The 17,522-nt window shown below is 38.7% G+C and overlaps 1 protein-coding gene across 3 annotated transcripts; it reads right to left on the minus strand.

Annotated features, from left to right (window-relative positions):
* Nucleotides 1-413: 413 nt before the first annotated feature.
* Nucleotides 414-14,885, minus strand: LOC107799946 (protein phosphatase 1 regulatory inhibitor subunit PPP1R7 homolog). Of its 3 annotated transcripts, none has more exons than XM_075225388.1 (7): nucleotides 14,488-14,885; nucleotides 7,667-7,897; nucleotides 7,214-7,360; nucleotides 6,987-7,129; nucleotides 6,786-6,900; nucleotides 886-956; nucleotides 414-791 (listed from the first exon to the last, which is right to left on the minus strand). In XM_075225388.1, the coding sequence occupies exons 1-7, from the start codon at nucleotides 14,728-14,730 to the stop codon at nucleotides 782-784; spliced, it is 960 nt and encodes a 319-aa protein (XP_075081489.1). In that variant the 5' UTR covers nucleotides 14,731-14,885; the 3' UTR covers nucleotides 414-781. The 3 variants fall into 3 exon arrangements, with proteins under 3 accessions (XP_075081489.1, XP_016478576.1, XP_016478575.1); XM_016623090.2 differs by having other exon boundaries at nucleotides 876-956; nucleotides 14,488-14,884; XM_016623089.2 differs by having other exon boundaries at nucleotides 414-956; nucleotides 14,488-14,884.
* Between the last annotated feature and the right edge of the window lie 2,637 nt (nucleotides 14,886-17,522).

The following is a 17,522-nucleotide window of genomic DNA, read 5'->3' on the forward strand; positions in this document are numbered from 1 at the left end:
TTAGTTGCGTACTTGTTGCTGCTCCGTAGACTTCAAGGTATATCTGCTAGTATCCGCAGACCTCGGAGTCCCCCTCTATACCTTATGTTGTTTCTCCTTTATTTTACCTAGTTACTGATGTATAGAGACAATTAGAATAGATTCTTAGAGCTTATGACTTGTTATTACCGGGCTTTGAGGAGGGAGATTTGGGTCGTGACACTTACCTACTTGATTATTCTTAATTTAGAGGTTATATTGACGTCCATTCTGGGTTCAATCACGATGCATAATAACTATATCGTCTTTTACTACTGTGTCTCCTCTTGGTTTCGACCAAACAAGATTAATAAGAACTTTTATCTCCCGGTCCTAATTAACACTGAAAGGTAGAATTTATCCTTCAAATACTGTTAAAGAAAAAGAAATGTAGCTGGTCTGCAGGGTCTCATAAGAACTTTATACTTGGATATCCGAATTTACACTTGTTTTGCTCGTTTTTTCTTCAGTTGATACTACCAGTTTAGTGCTTTAAGTTCAAAACACAAACACCAAAAAGTGGAGAGAAGGATCACATTTCCAATTTGGAGAAAAAAGTAGAATATTTTGAACCCTTTTGTGGTCCGGACCCAAAGAAAAGTAAATATTTTCAAAGACAAAACCGATAAGCAAATGTCATCGCCAGATCAGTAATTAGTCAGCAGCTCCCAGTAATTTCATCTTTACAGGACTCCCAAAATCCTGAAAATGATGGAGGGGCTGGAAATCATGGCATAGCAAGTTGTTTTTTTGCAGCATCTTATCAGCTGGACCTATCAGATAATAAGATAGAACTCAGAAAGGTTATTATTCTTGGGGATCGGCATCAATTATGCATAAGATCCACATCAAAACACCTATGCATACACTTCAGAATCAATTTGCTCGATATTTGGGAATATTTGTCTCAAAGAACTTGTATAGTTCGGAGATTGTGCCTGCAACCATAATACAGTGCATTAGCATGGCTATCATAGAACTAAACATCTACATTTATGATGTTAAGAAATCTCCTACAACTGATCAAAGCAGATATTGAGGAATCTCCTGCAAGCATGAAATGTTAGTTCAATCTATATTGAAGTGCCAAATAATATATACAAAGGACATTCCAAACAGAACTCGAGTGTGAAAAAAAAGAAGGATTTTACGATTTAGTCTATTGTTAGACAAGGTTGCTCCAGTGGTCAGAGCATTTCACTTCTAACCAAGAAGTTCATGAGTTCAAGTCACCACTATCAGTCAACCCATCTTGTCTAGGACGCTTTTACAAGGTAAGGCCCACTAGTCATCTTGTGGAGTCCATGATTGTATATAAATTCATGGACCCGAGTCCTCACATTCACCTAAGTTTGGCCATCTTCCGGAATGCAAAAGCACTAGGAGCCTAAGTTTTTCAAAAGAGAAAAGGAACGAGTACAGATTTAGCACACAAGTCAAGCATAATGCCAACGTCATAGACAATGTTTTGGGAAGGATCGACCTTCCCAGTCCCGTTGTTCACCCTGCAGCTAAAGACTGACATCCCTTCCAGCCGTCAGAGTCCAGTCTCACCTTGTTTGACTCTGCCTTCCCTAAATATTTCTTTCTGAATGTTGCGCCTCAAAATGTTCAACCGCGCAATTCCAGTGCTGCACATTTATCTAACGGCCTACTACACCTGTACTGATTTTCATGGCCTTTTATATTATTTTCTTCGCGAGCTTTCACATCTCTGTGAGAACCCTTTGTGAGGTTTCTCATTTTAATGATGACCAAAACAAGAGTCAAGTGCATACTACTAAAGCAAGAAATACATGTGCAGGTCAGCTAAACCAGAATGAAGAAGAACTACGCAAGAAGACAACTTGTTACTTGATAACGGCTAAATAAAGACCATCTATCAAGGTGCAGATCAGGGTAGCAGAGAAGAAAAGAGAATCAATCAACATTGCAAGATCTACGGAAGCCATCCATTAGAAGACCAATCAAGAGCTTCAAATCAGCCTTTATATGCATAGAGGAAGATTGCCAAGAAAAGGAAATGGAGAAGATCAAGACTGTCGCTATCAAAGAGGATTTGACGAGCAAACTGACTTAACGAATCCAGTCACAATCCCTATACTGGATTCAAGAGTAGGGTCTTGGGCCCTACTCTTAGAATACAACTGCCTCAAAAGAAAAAACACAATCAAAGGGATTTGAGTTCAGCACAAGGAAGATAGAATACATCACATACATTGGCGAGTATATAAAGAGCAGGAAGACTTGAAGATCACCACGCAGCTTTCATATAGTTTTCAGTCTTTCTACTTCTTAGCAAAAACACTGTATTCCTAAGTCTACTAATGTCTCGAAAGATAGAGAGAAAAAGAAAGCAAGTGAAAGGTTGTGTCAAGAACAACTATTGTAACTCGTTGGTGAACGAAAGAAAACCACACACTCATCTGCAACTCATTTCGACCGAAGATCTAAGAGAACCCTTGTGACCCAAGGGAACTGGATGTAGGTGTCACATTTGTACACGAACCAATATAAAAAACTCTGTCTCATCTGCCTTTTATTTCCTATCTTATAATATATATATCTATTGTGCTAACTATTGCTTGTAGGATAATTGCAGTTGACTAAGAAGTAACCTAGTCGATTAAAAGAATTTTTACAATTCACCCCTCCCCCTCCTCTTTTACTTTCAATTGGTATCAGAGCAGGTCTCACACGTTGCGAAAGACGTTTGCTTAACCGCAAAGTGAGAAAAGGTCAAGGGAACAAACACTGTTGTTGGAGCATTATTTTAGGAAGGGACATCACAAATAAGGCCACCTTACTTCAATGGACATCATTTCTCTCGTTGGAAAGTGCGTATGGAAACATATGCAAAATTCTATGACATCAAAGTTTGGCGCGTTATCAAGAAAGGAGATCTACCTATTCCACAAGCAAAAAAGGACAAAGCAACTGAAAGCCAGGTATCATCTGATCCACTAGATTTAGATGATTATACTGACGAACAAGCTGTTGCGGTGCAGGTCAATGCTAAGGCAAAAAATCTCATATACAATGCAATAAACGGTGAAGAATATGAAAAGATCTCAAGCTGTGAAATCGCAAAAGAAATGTGGGATAAGTTGGAAGTGACTTATGAAGGAACAAATAAGGTTAAGAAAACCAGAATAAACCTTTTATGACTACGAGTAATTTCAAATGAAAGAAGGAGAATCAGTGGAAGAATTTTTCTCGATTTAGTAAAATTGTTGGGGATCACAAATCTTTTGGGAGACCAGTGAAAAATGGAAAACAGGTCGGGAAAATTCTGAGAAGCTTACCTAGAGCCTGGCAACCTAAAGCCATTGCACTGGAATGCCAAGATCTTGATAAAATTTTCTATGATGAACTTCTAGGTGATCTTATTGCCTTTAAAAAGACTCATTTGAACAGACGTGTGCAAAAAGAAAAAAGAAGACCGTTGCATTCAAAACCACTATTGCTGAATCAAAAAAAGAAGGAGAAGAAGAAGGAGGTGGAGAACATGATGAAAACATAGTCATGCTCTCAAAAGTAATATCAAACATGATGAGAAGAACCAGAAATGGTAAAAGAGGCAAGCCAAATTTCAGGAAAGGAAAAGTTGTAAATGATGGAAGATGTTATGAATATGGGAAGATTGGTCATATTCAAGTCGAATGTCCTAATCTGAAAAGGAAAGTCACCGGAAACTATCGGAATAAGAAATCCTTTGGTGCATGGAGCGATGAAGAAGAATCTAACCATAAAGAAATAGCAAACATGTGATTCATGGTGATTGGAGAAAATAGTGATGAAGAAGAATCCGATCACGAAGGAACAAATAACTTGAGTCTCATGGCAGCCGAAGGACCACTGAGATACGTTCACTTATTCGTCATAAATGTAATGAGCTTCAAAAATGTCGATCTTGAAAAATTTCTACATGAACTTCAAAGGATTCAACGAAGGAAGAAAGACTGCGAATTGAAACTAGAAGTATGTGAGATCGAAAGAGATATGCTTCAAGAAGAAGTTCATTAACTTCAGTTGCAGCTGAATGGTTTACAGAAGTCCATCAGCCACAGCTCCATTAAGTCAAACCAATCGACTATATGTAAAAACTCTAAAAGGGGATCAGTGAATTACAGACCTATCGAAGAATCTAGTCCTTCTTCTTGTTTTTATTGTGGTAAATCTGGTCATGTATCTATTCATTGCATGTTTGGAAATATAAGGGGCTGGGTCTGACAGCCCAAAGCAACCAATCGGGCAAACAACCCAAAATCTAATCAAAAGGGAGGCTTGGTTACCTAAGACAAAGTAATTTGTTATTTTTGCAGGAACACCGCAAGAGGAATCGAAAAATAAAATGGCATCTTGATAGCGCATGTTTCAGACACATGACAAGTGACAAATAACTTTTCAAATCAGTTACTAAACTCAATGGAGTTACCTTTGGAGACAAATCAAAAGGAAATGTAATTGAAATTGGAAAAGTTCCTCTCATCCCATCATGCTATGTAGATGAAGTATACCTTGTAGATGAACTTGGATACAATCTGCTCAGTATTAGTCAACTATGTGATAGCAACTATGAGGTTCCTTTTAGAAAATATGAGTGGATAATTGAGGATGAATCAGGTAAAACTATTCTCTCTGGAAGCATCTTCCAGGGATACAAATGTCTATGCTCTTAGTAATGTTGATGTCTTCGAATAAGTGCATCATCCAACAAAACTCTACCTTCCTCATCCTTGATGCACTTCACTTGGTCCAGGTCACGGGCCTTCCTTTCACGCACCTTGGCTAGCCTGTACAGCTTTTTATCCCCTTCTTGGCCTCCAAGTTCTTCAAGTAAGCATTCAAACGCGACAGTCTTAGCCGCAGTAACCGCTAACTTCGCTTCCTTCTTAGCCACCTTATACTGCTCCCTGCTCCTTGTTCGCCCTCTTCTCCTCCTCATCCACGCTCTCCAAAAGCTTCAAATATGCCGCTTTCTTGGCTTCCACTTTACCTTGGTTAGGAATGGCTGTGAGGAATTTGAAATTACACAATAAAAGTTTGTTTTTTAAATGGTTGTGGAGGTATAGTAGGAGGGGTGACGAGGCCTGGCAAAAAATGCTAGATGCTATCTATGGTGACAAAGAGGGATGGAGACAGAATCCTGCTCAACTGAGACAATGTGGGGAAATTTGGAAGAAAATCAGTGAAGGGTGGGATGAATTCTTACAGTATACATATCTGGAGGTTGGCAATGAGGCTAGAATAAAGTTTTGGATAGATATTTGGAATGGAGATGAGAGTTTTAAAAACAAATTCCCAACTTTGTTTAGTTGTGCTTTGGATAAAGATGCTCACATTGCAGATTTTAAGCCATCTTTAGGTTGGCATATGACGTTTAGGAGAAACTTAAATGATTACCAGCCGTCTCTTAGGCTGGGGAAGGAGCACAAACTCCCGCTACCCACACTCCGGAGCAGATGGCTCCAAACAATTGCTATAAAATGTTACTACATCAGAATAGTCAGGGGGTTCCTAACTGGCCTTGGAAGATGATCTGGAAAACCAAGGCCCCTGTAAAAGCAGCTTGTTTTGGTTGGTTAGCAGCTAGAGATGCCTGTCTTACACAGAATAAACTACAGAGGGGTTTTCCACTGTGTAGGCTAGCAGATGTTATTTTTGCAAAATTGAGAAGGAAACTGTTGAGCATCAATTCCTTCACTGTAATTTCTGAAGACAATGCTGGGAGCTCTTTCTTACTATCATGGGTGTGTCTCTGGTCATACCACAGAAGATCAGCAATTTGTTGGAAGTTTGGCAAGCTCAGAAAATGAAAAGAAACCTAAAGGAAATATGGAAGACTATTCCTGTATGCATATTGTGGACTGTCTAGCTGGAGAGAAACAAAGCATGCTTTGAAATAAGAGGGTACACATTGCTAGAGTCAAGAACAAATGTGTATCAAGAACCTATTTTACTGGTGCTCTAGCAATACCCAAGATAGGATGGAACAATACTTAGATTTTCTGAATTTTCTAGGGGAAAACATGTAATATGTTTTGACTGGAATGCTGAAGTAGCATAGTAGCATCTTGTACTCGTACTTGTACCATCTAGGTACACTTTTAATAAAATCTTTTACTTATCAAAAAAAAAAGTAGTTATATTGTTCGACCAGGACGTCTCTAGTTCACAGAGTAATCACCAACGCCTGATGTGTTCATGAGCTGATATTAATTACGTAAACCTTTGTATATCTTTCAATATCTTGTTTATGCGATAAATCTAGAAGTTGGCATCACTTTTAGGGAGGTGGAGCCCAATAGATAAATTATCAGAAGCCTCAAAGGAAATATATAGATAATTCATAATTCACTCACCATGACATTGTATAAGGCAGAAGACGAAGATCTGGATATTAACCAACAGAGGATACTGATAATTCAATGATGAATTTTGATGAAGCAAGTTTAAGATTCAATGTATTGGCTTTCGCGGTGATGTATAGGCATTGTAAGAGTCATTTCCCCTATCACATTGGGACTAGTCTCTCCCCTTCATGACACCAGGGGTTAGCGAGGTGGAGTGGAGAAGATCTAGTTTAAGAACAACTGTCACTAGAAAACCCTTCAAAGCAGTTTTAGATAGAAAAGAGAGATCGAAGGATACCCAGAAGAAACTACCAGCTCAAGTACAAGAAAATGTACATCCCAAAAAAGAACAAAAAACTAGTTGCTGCCAGTTTATACAATAAGGATGTGCTAAGGTTTAAAAACACTTACACAGGGATTTCGCTCAAGGTAGATGGTTGTTAGCTTCTCTTTAGCACCAGCAACAGCTTCTGCCAGACCTACCAATGATGCTATATTGTTGTCATTAAGCCATAAGTCTTCTAATCTGCATAAAGTGAACATGAAGATGATGACAAGTCCTAGCATTATAAAGTAACTCACACTTTAGAATTGCTAGGACAGCTTTCATACTTTGTCAAGTTCTCAATGTCATTAATTTCTGTAAGCTTATTTGCTGATACATCCAAGACCCGCAGGTTTACCAAGGTAGACAAACCTTCCATTTTTGCAATACCATTATGGCTCAAGTATAACTCTTCAAGGGCAACACATTCCTGCAAATTGAAAACAGCAAAATCACTCACTCTTAAAATGGAAGTCGTCTACAATGACAAAGCACAACTGTTAGCTATCAGGACCTGAAACCCAATCATTGAAGTTAAACGGTTGCTCTGCAGGCTAATCTTTTTAATGCATTTCAAACCGCACAAATTAACAGTTCGTATACGATTGCGACCAAGCCATAGCTCTTGTAGATTTTTCAAATTTTCCAGAAGTTCCATAACCTGTTTCAAAGAACCAAAGCACTTCAAGGGTATACAATGAGCCAGGGAAAGATATGTGGTATACTTACATTTACAAATATATATATCTGAGCTTTGACAATCTTTCCTTTTTATGTGTGTGGGGGTGGGGAGTGGGAGGGAATTGTTCTGCCTCTACTGTAAAGCTTTTCTGATTATTCTTTTTTTTTTTTTTTTGACAAAGTAAGATATAAGTTTATGATAAAGCTTTTATGATTACAAATTTACAAGTGTAAGCTGTTGAAAAATATTAAATTTCTTTTGATGTCATCTTCAAGAGAAACTAACCCGTAATCTATTGGACCCAAGTTCGAGTATTTGCAGCTCATGGAAATGCTCAATCTCCTCCATCTTGGTGATTTCATTTTTAGACACGTATAGTTCTCTGAGTGTACTGGAGACCTTGGACAATCCATTAAGTGATGATATCTCATTGAAAGAAACATCAAATACCAGAAGCTTCTTGAATATCTCAACATCAGGAATTTTCTTCAGCTGATTGTCCCTAAGCACTATCTCCTGGAAAGAGAGTTCCACATGCATGATTTCAGATAATTCCAACAGATCTGTTTCTGTCATGTCTATAACCAGACAATCATACAGGAACCAAAACAGGGAGAAGGTCAACTATGGCAATAAGCTGTAGTTACTAAACATATTCTTTAAGTAATCTTGGGTGCTTTCAAGGCTTTAAAAACTAGGGGGTCGCTTGGTTACCAGGTGGGATAGACGAGGATATTCCATGGATTAGCTATCCCACCTTCTATACGGGATAGCTAATCCCGCCATTTTGGTATAAAATTTATCCCACCATTAGCTAATACCCATATCCAAACATGGGATAAATACAATCCCATATTCTATCCCAGGATTAGTATTCTTATCCCAGTAACCAAACGAACCCTAAAAGTATAAGGACGAAATAACTGCCATGTTCGATCCCTTTACACACTAGTCTTCCACTTGCAGAGGTGAAATCTGTTAAGCATACCTGTCTCCATCCCTCTTTGTCACCATAGATAGCATCTAGCATTTTTTGCCGGACCTCCTCACCCCTCCTACTATACCTCCAAAACCATTTAAAAAACAAACTTTTATTGTGTAATTTCAAATTCCTCACAGCCATTCCTAACCAAGGTAAAGTGAGCCAAGAAAGCGGCATATTTGGAGCTTTTGGAGAGCGTGGATGAGGAGGAGAAGAGGGCGAACAAGGAGCAGTATAAGGAGGCTAAGAAGGAAGCGAAGTTAGCAGTTACTGCGGCTAAGACTGTCGCATTTGAACGCTTACATGAAGAACTTGGAGGCAAAGAAGGGGATAAAAAGCTATAAAGGCTAGCCAAGGTGCGTGAAAGGAAGGCCCGTGACCTGGACCAAGTGAAGTGCATCAAGGACGAGGAAGGTAGAGTTTTGTTGGATGAGGTACTTATTCGACGGAGATGGCAGACTTACTTCCATAAACTCTTGAGCGAAGATGGGTATAGGAACATTGTATTGGGTGACTTAGAACATTCCGACAGTCGTCGGGACTTTGGGTATTATAGACGTATATAAGTTGCGGAGGTAGAGGGGGGCTATGTGTAACATGAGCAAGGGGAGAGCGACCGGTCTAAATGAAATCTCGGTGGAATTTTGGAAGAGCGTGGGTAGGGCAGGCTTGGAGTGACTCACTGGGTTACTTAATGTCATTTTTAGGACGACGAAGATGCCCGAAGAATGGAGATGGAGCACGATGATCCCGTTGTGTAAGAACAAGGGTGATATCCAAAATTGCAACAAACTATAGGGGTATCAAGTTACTAAGCCACACCATGAAACTCTGGGAGAGGGTGGTGGAGCTAAGGGTGAGGAGGATTATGTCTATCTCTGAGAACCAATTCGAATTTATGTTGGGACGTTCGACCACGGAATCCACCTTTTTAAGAGGTTGATGGAGCAATATAGGGAGAGGAAGAGGGATTTACACATGGTGACATAGAGAAGGCTTACGATAAAGTGCCGAGGGAGGTTTTGTGGAGATGTTTGGAGGCTAGAGGTGCCCCTATTGCATATATTAGGGCTATTAAGGACATGTATGATGGAGCTAAGACTCGAGTGAGGACCGTAATACTTCACATTGTGTTGCACCAGGGGTTAGCCCTCAGCCCATTTCTATTTGCCCTGGCGATCGACGCACTGACGCATCACATTCAAGGGTAGGTGTTGTGGTGCATGTTATTTCCGGATGACATTGTACTAATTGATGAGACATGAAGTGGTGTTAACGAGAGGTTAGAGGTTTGGAGGCTGACGATGGAGTCTAAAGGTTTCAGGTTGAGCAATACCAAACAGAATATTTGTAGTGCAAGTTGAGTGGTGCGACTCAGGTAGTGGACGAAGACGTGAGGCTTGATTCACAAGTCATCCCTAGGAGAGAGAGTTTCAAATACCTTGGGTTAGTTATTTAAGGGAACGGGGAGATCAACGAGGATGGCACACATCGTATTGGGGCGGGATGGATGAAATAGATGCTCGTTTCTAGTGTTTTGTATGATAAGAATGTGCCACCAAGACTTAAAGAGAAGTTCTATGGAGCAGTGGTCGGACTATTTTGTATGGGGCAGTGTGTTGGCCAGTCAAGAACTCCCATGTCCAGAAGATGAAGGTGACTGAAATGAGGATGTTGAGATGGATGTGCGGGCATACCAGGTTAGATAGAATAAAAATGAAGTTATTCGGGACAAGGTAGGCATGACCTCTGTGGAGGACAAGATGCGGGAGTGTGAATAGGAGAGGCACAGATGCACCAGTGAGGAGGTGTGAGGGGTTGGCCTTGAGGGTCAACGGAGAGGTAGAGACAGGCCAAAAAAGTATTTGGAGAGAGATGATTAGGTAAGATATGACGTTACTCCGGCTTACTAAGGACATGACCATGGATTAGTTGACCTACATGAAGCAGGTCCTGCAATGGTTTCAGATAGTATCAAGTCTCAAAATCAACCTCGGGAAGTGTGAGATTTTCTCGGTGGGTGAGATTGCTAACATTGATGCTTTGTCTTATGTTCTCAGATGTAAGGTGGGCTCCCTTCCCACTACTTACCTGGGTCTCCCATTGGGCGCTTCGCATAAGGATACTACGGTTTGGAATCCAGTGATCGAAAGGGTTGAAAAAAGATTAGCAGGCTGGCAGAAACGGTACTTGTCAAAAGGCGGAAAGGAAGTGCTCATTAAAAGCACTTTATCGAGTATGCCCACCTATTACTTGTCCCTGTTGCAAGCTCCTGTAAGCATCACAGAAAAATTGGAGCGGCTTTAAAGGAATTTTCTTTGGGATGCAGCGGATGGAACAAGAAAGTATCATTTAGTGAATTGGCAGACAGTCACTTCCCCAAAAAAGTGGGGTGGACTTGGAGGGAAAGATCTTAGGGTATTCAACAGAGCTTTGTTGGGGAAATAGCTGTGGAGATTCGGGGTAAAAGAGCATGCTCTATGGACGAAGGTCATAGTAGAAAAGTACGATTTCACGGGAGGGGGTTGGAAGACCAAGGCAATCACAACACCTTTCAGGTGTGGCATGTGGAGGAGCATCATGAAGAATTGGGAATCCTTCAGTGGCAACATCTCTTATAGGGTGGGAGATGGAGTCATAGGTAGTGTGGTGAGGATACTCTGAGGGTCTCCTTCCCCTACCTCTTCAGAGTTTCAAACCAGAAGGAATTGATGGTCCAACAGATTCGTAAGGAGCATGAAGGGGGAGTAGTATGGGACCTCTCATTTAAAAGGAACATGCAAGATTGGGAGATTGCGGAGCTCCAAGATTTAATGACACTGCTATATGGGCAAGACAGGCCTCAGCCATCTTGTGATTCTTGGAGATGGGGTTTGCGTGGCGATGGTCTGTTCACCGTAAAGTCCTCTTACCAGAGTATGTTGGTGAGAGAGGGGCCTCTTTTCCATACTCTTTGATCTGGATTCCTAAGGTGCCCACGAAGGTGTACTTTTTTGCATGGCTAGCAGCGAGGGGAGTGATTTTGACTGCTGAGAATCTTCGAAAGAGGGGAATTACACTTGTTAGTTGGTGCTATATGTGTAAAAGCTCAGGGGAAGAGTTGATCATCTTTTGTTGCATTGCCCTGTGTCCTCGGCTTTGTGGAGGGCGATCCTGAACCTTTTTGGTGTTCAATAGGTGATGTCAAGCACTGTAAAGGAAATGCTATATAGCTGGGCCGGTTTCCGTAGAAGAAGAAAGCAAAAGGCGTGGAAGTTTGCCCCGTTAGCTCTCATGTGGATAGTTTGGGGGAGAGAAATATGAGAGCTTTTGAGGGGATTGAGTCTCCTTTTTCACATCTTAAGAATAGTCTTTTATCTTTGATCGCTTTTTGGTGCACTCATATAGCCCCTATTTGTATAGAAGATTGGGTGTCTTTTGTAGAGAATCATGTTCTGATGTATATTCTCTACATTTTGGTATACTTCTTGTATACGGGAGTTTCTCAATGATTAATACAATTTACGTTATCAAAAAAAAAGGAAGGTGTGGAGGTTGAGAATTAGGGTAGAGGGTTAGGTAGCCGAGCGTTGTCATTATTTGTTACAGTAGCTTTAGTACATTACTTAGTGGCTTTCGTGTATTTTCGTATTTCTGGACTTCTGTTATTACTTGTTATTGCCTAAGCTTCGATTTCTAATTGCACTACCTAGTTTTAGTTGTGTTTTCGCTTGGTTTTCTGATTGGTTTGCTTGTCATTGCCCCTTCCGTTTATCTTTCCCGAGCCAGGGGTCTACCGGAAACAGTCTCTCTGCCTTCTTAAAGGTAGGGATAAAATCTGCGTACACATTACCCTCCCTATACTCCACTTGTGGGAATACACTGATTTTGTTGTTGTTATTGTTTCCTAAAAAAAGAAACTTATTAGACTGGAGAAGAGAAGAAGAAGACCTAAATATAAGAGATTCAAGTCTCCGCCCCACACTCTCCCATCCTCTGAAAGAGAGTGTGAGATAAGGTGAAAAAGAACATGACTCAAGCATACTTAAAATTTCAAGGCGCCCCCAGCAAAGCCTCTCCAACCACAATACTGAAATAAATTGAAAAGTCAGAGATGAAAACATGAACCGAAAGGTACCTGTGCAAGAAAAACAAACATGAAGCGAAAGGTAAATGAAAGCCTTGTCTTAAATTTTAACAAATGAAACCATGCCGTCCAAGAGGAATGACTCAAATAGTTTAATAGTTCAAGACGCACCCGGCAAAGCCCCTCCAACCCCGTTACTGAAAGAAATTGAAAAGTCAAAAAGATATGAAAACCTGAAGCAGAAGGTAAATGAAAGCCCTGAAATTAAATTTGAGATACGGAAACCACCCCATCAGAAAGGAATGTTAGCCATAATAAATTCTGTAGGAGAAGTGCTATCTTTCTTCATATACTCAATACCTGGTACCAAAACTTTTTGTTTCCCTAGATCAACTTTCCCTCAGCACGATTTAAACAATTGGTCAAAGCGCAAGAAATTGAACTACACGAAACTCGTAATGGCATGGATTTCAACGCTAAATTAACATACAGCTTCTCTTTCACAAACCGTAAAGCAAAGATAATTCCTATGAACATCAAGAAACAGTGAGAACTAAAAGTTTATTCTTTATTCAGATTCCGAAGTGAACTTGGAAAATTTATTCAATAACAGATTCTAGCCAATGGTTGCTGAGAAAATAGATACACCATTTTTTTGAAAAACAAATCAACAACAGCACACAATAGTTACAAGTTTATTCAATTTGAAAATCCCAACACCTAGCAGTCAGCAAGGTATTATATCTAAATCAGAGAGAACCTTTGCATGAATAAACCGTACGGTTACTATGTAATGAAAACCATGAACTCAAAGAATAATTTTGGAAACATATAAATAATATGAACCACTAAATTGAGCAGTCCTTTGTGATACAATGATAAAAATAGTCTTGTAGCAACAAGATTTCAATCAAGGAAAAAAAAGAAGCAATCCTAATCAATTCTGATATTGTTTATAGGTTAAAAGTTGAAATGTTTTCTTATTGTAGAATTAATACGAAATATACCCCCTGAAGCCTGTCCATTTCTAATATGGTGCTAAACTAAAGACTCTAACATCAAATATCATAATCTTTATGGAGAAAGGCTATAGTAGCTAATATGAGTTTCAAATGAAGGCTAGTTACACATGAGGAAGGAGATTATGAAGGGGAGGGAGAGGTTAACCAAATGTCTACACCAATTTCTTGGTACATAAAGTTTTTGATCCAATAGAAGCATACACCAGCTTTAAGTACATTTCAGGTTAGATAGCAAGTTACAGTCTCACTGAATTCACGAATCAAAGATGCAGCCTAGGTTACTACTAACACAATACAGGTAGACAAAAATTCACCATTTTTTTATCTAAGCAGCTATAGCTCATGTGAATATGCTTGTAAACTCTATCTATTTCTGCATAAACCAATAATTCAATCAAATACGTCCCAATTCCGGATTAGTTGAGGTCCACTGTCAGGTCTATTTTATTCTTATACTAAGTAATGGCTCTCCAAAACCTACTCTTATCCCTACATAGGCACTCAAGTCACAACCAAATGGACTCCAGGAAAACACCAGCCTTAATATAAGTGAAATAACAATTATTATGACTTAAATTTAACAAGCAAATTGCTTATAAGGAACATTTGCTTCCACGGTATTGTATTCTAACTAAATTTCGTTAAAATCAGAGAGACTATAGGCCTTCTGAAAATATTTCCCTTCATGTGATTTTGACTGATTTCTCTCTTATCATGGCTACTGAAGAAACAAAATTATCCAAATTCAAATCCATTTGTGATTTAAAGGTAATTCTTCAGCAACTAAATGCGCCAACAAATTCAATTAATCAATATCACTAAGCTTAGCATCAATGCAAATTAATAGCTCTATACAAGTTCATTAATTCCTTTTAATATTCAGAACCAATCGATATACTATTGGGTATTTATTTTGAATTTCATCATTTTTTCTATTTTGACAACAAAAAAAAGAACATGGGCCGTATTGCTAAACTAAAGACTCTAACATCAAATAACATAATCATATTTAGAGTAATGGGATATAGATGAATACCTCAATGTCAGAAATGACGTGGGAAGAGGAAAGAGGCTCAACGGCGGCATCGGTAAGAAGGTTCTGACGAAGAGAGAGCTTCTTGAGGTTAGGGAGTTGGGCAATACGGGGGTCTAAAGCGGACAAACGGTTCGTTGTTAAGTCTAACTCGGTGAGACTCGGAGGAAGCTCCACTGAGTTGAGATCGTGAAGCTGGTAACTCGTTAGATCAAGAACCGTTGGGGCTGCCTCATCCTCTGACATTGGATCGGTTCTGGGTTTGTGATTGGAGTTGTCAGTTACTGATTTTCTCCGCTGTCTTCTTTTGTCAAAAACGTAGGAAACGAAGGAATGCTGCTATGGCATACCTGGGAAAATACAGCACGATATTATGCCTTTCCTTCTGAGTTCACTTTCAGTAAATTACAACTCACCCCCTTTCAATTTTCTTTTCAAGATCCCAATTGTTTAAATTAAAATTAATCTGTATAATACATGTATAATTTATATATTATACAAAAAAAGGCCAAATTGTCCCTAGACTATTCTATTTGGTACAAAATTATACTCTATCCACCTATTGAGCCTAAATTCCCTATTGTTATCTTAATGACTCAATTATGCCCTTATTAATAACGGATTTATCTGGAAAAAAAATTAATTAATATCCACGTGATGTACCATTGATCTAAATATAAATCCTTACTAAAAATATAAAAGACCATCATAACCTAGATTTTTGATTGACCTGCCCTGAGTTTAAATCAAATTAATCAGAATCTTTTATTCTTAAAAGACAATGTAAGTTCTTCTTCTTCCTCTTTTAATTAGATTCTGCAAATTGGAGAATTTACACTACCACAACAACAACAAAAAAATAATAATTTAAGCGAGAAAATATTAATTTTGGGACTTAAATGAAATAAGTATGAGCATAAAATTTCAGAATCTTGACCTAGGAAGTAATTTCATAAATGATATAACGACTCGGCCGATCGTTTTGATTTATAGCATTTTGTTTTGTAATTTAAGATTACGAGTGGATTCATACGGTAATATTATGACTTACATGCATGGTTGATTTTGATTTTCGGGTGGTTCGAGATGGGTTTGATAGAATAATTTTTAATTTGGAAGCTTTAAATTGGAAGAGTTGACCAAGGTTTAACTTTTGATTAAACGACATCAGATTGATGATTTGATCATTTTAATAAGCTCGTATGGTGATTTTGGACTTGGGTGTATGTTTGTTTATGAATTTGGATGTTCCTAAAAGGTTTTGGCTTTTTTAATTGAAGTTGACCATTTGAAAAATTGAAGAGTTCATAGGTATGACGGGGAGTTAAATGTTGTGTTATTGGACTCCTATTATGGCTTTGAGACCTCGAATAGGCTCATTTAGGTTATTGGAACTTGCGTGCAAAGTTTGCTTGTAATCGGGAAAGTCTAAGTGTGGTTCGGATGCGTATGACGAAGTTGGAATGTTTAAACATCAAGAGAATGATTTTGATCTTCGATTCATAGTTTTGATATTAATTATTGTATTTTGAGTCTTTGGATAAGTTTGGATTAGGCATTTGGACTTGTTGGTATGATGGACATGGTCCCGAGGGGCCTCGGGTATAATTTGGGTGGATTTAAACTATTTTTAGGCCCTTTTCAGTTGTTGATTTTTGGCTACATGAGTATAAATCGCGATTACGGAGCTCTAAGTCGCGTTCCCGAAGAGTGAAGTGCAATTTTGGTCTTGTGGATCGTGATCGCAGAGAGCTTGTTTGCGATCGCACAGAAGATATTTCTGATGTCACTTGACTGATTTTGGGAGCTTATATCTTGCAATATATAAGGAATTTGGAGATAATATATATAAATAAAAATTATAGTCCTTTGTATCTAGCTTTTAGAAAATTAAATTGTTTGTCATTTGAAACTTTGTACAAGAAGTTATAATCATTATACTATAGGATGTCTAGAAAAAATTGAGCAAGTTTGTTCATAGCGATCGCAGAGCTTCTTGGCCGCGGTCATGAAGGGTAAAATTATGTTGTATATTTTGTGAACTGCGATCATAAGGTAGGTGATCGCGATCACGAAAAAGGAGGCCTGGCAGGGGTATTTAATGCCTAATTTAGGGATTTTGAGCTCATTTCATAAATTTTGAGGTTTGTAGAACGGATCAAGGTAATTTTGGTAATGTATTTCATCCAAAACATGAGGGTAAGTGTTCCTAATTTGATTTTGATAGCGAAAAAGGGTCAAATATATTCCTCTACTTTGATATATTATTCGCATCTACCCTTAATTATACTATCATGTCAAATTTACCCTAATCGTTAACCAAACTTTTTAAAAGTACCCTCCACCTAACGGACATCCAGCATATTAAAAAACGACCCGTTTTCTTTTTTTTAAAACCCTATTAAATCATAACCCATAGCTCTTGAATTCTGATGATCTATGGATGTATACTTCTGTTGCATACAATGGAATGGACATTGGGCTCGATCTGAAGATAGGCACTCCAAAACCATAATATTGAAAATTAAAGCTCGACACATGGTGGTACTGGATTTCTATATATATTAGTAAATTGAGGGCATTATCATTCAAGGAGATTAGAAATTATTTTTATTTTGTAAATGGTAATAAATCAAGACTCAACTAATTGTATATGGACTGGTTATTATCTTATTTATGAGGACTAATATTCTTCTGTTTTGTAGTCCCTTCGTGTTGGCCAATTGTACTGATGATTGATGGAGTTTGGAAGGATAAAGGGCATGGAGAAACGCCACATGTGGTAGGGTAGTGGCCTAATTGCTCGTCGTTACAATTTCAGACTAATTGATAACTTGTTGAATGGGTGTGTTATGGTATGTTTGGGTGTTTTGTTGTATTAAAGGTCCCGAATTGTAGTTAGGTTATTTTTGAGTTGCTGGTTGTATTGTGTTATTGTCTCACCTATAGTAGGCTTGAGGGAGCAGTAAAATCAGGTGAAATGCTGTCTGTTTTATTTTAGAATCGAGTTATCGTTTGAGATAATATACTAGCGCCAT

Source organism: Nicotiana tabacum, chromosome 11 (genome assembly GCF_000715075.1).
Source record: "Nicotiana tabacum cultivar K326 chromosome 11, ASM71507v2, whole genome shotgun sequence".
Classification (NCBI taxonomy): Eukaryota; Viridiplantae; Streptophyta; class Magnoliopsida; order Solanales; family Solanaceae; genus Nicotiana; species Nicotiana tabacum.

Bases quoted from the DNA above. Each gene is read 5' to 3' on its own strand.
- LOC107799946 (XM_075225388.1), bottom strand. From the start codon at position 14,730: ATGTCAGAGGATGAGGCAGCCCCAACGGTTCTTGATCTAACGAGTTAC. The intron at 7,898-14,487 runs GTATTCATCTAT...CTCTCTTTCCAG, and splicing joins ACGTCATTTCTGACATTGAG to GAGATAGTGCTTAGGGACAA. The intron at 6,901-6,986 runs GTATGAAAGCTG...CACTTTATGCAG, and splicing joins GACATTGAGAACTTGACAAA to ATTAGAAGACTTATGGCTTA.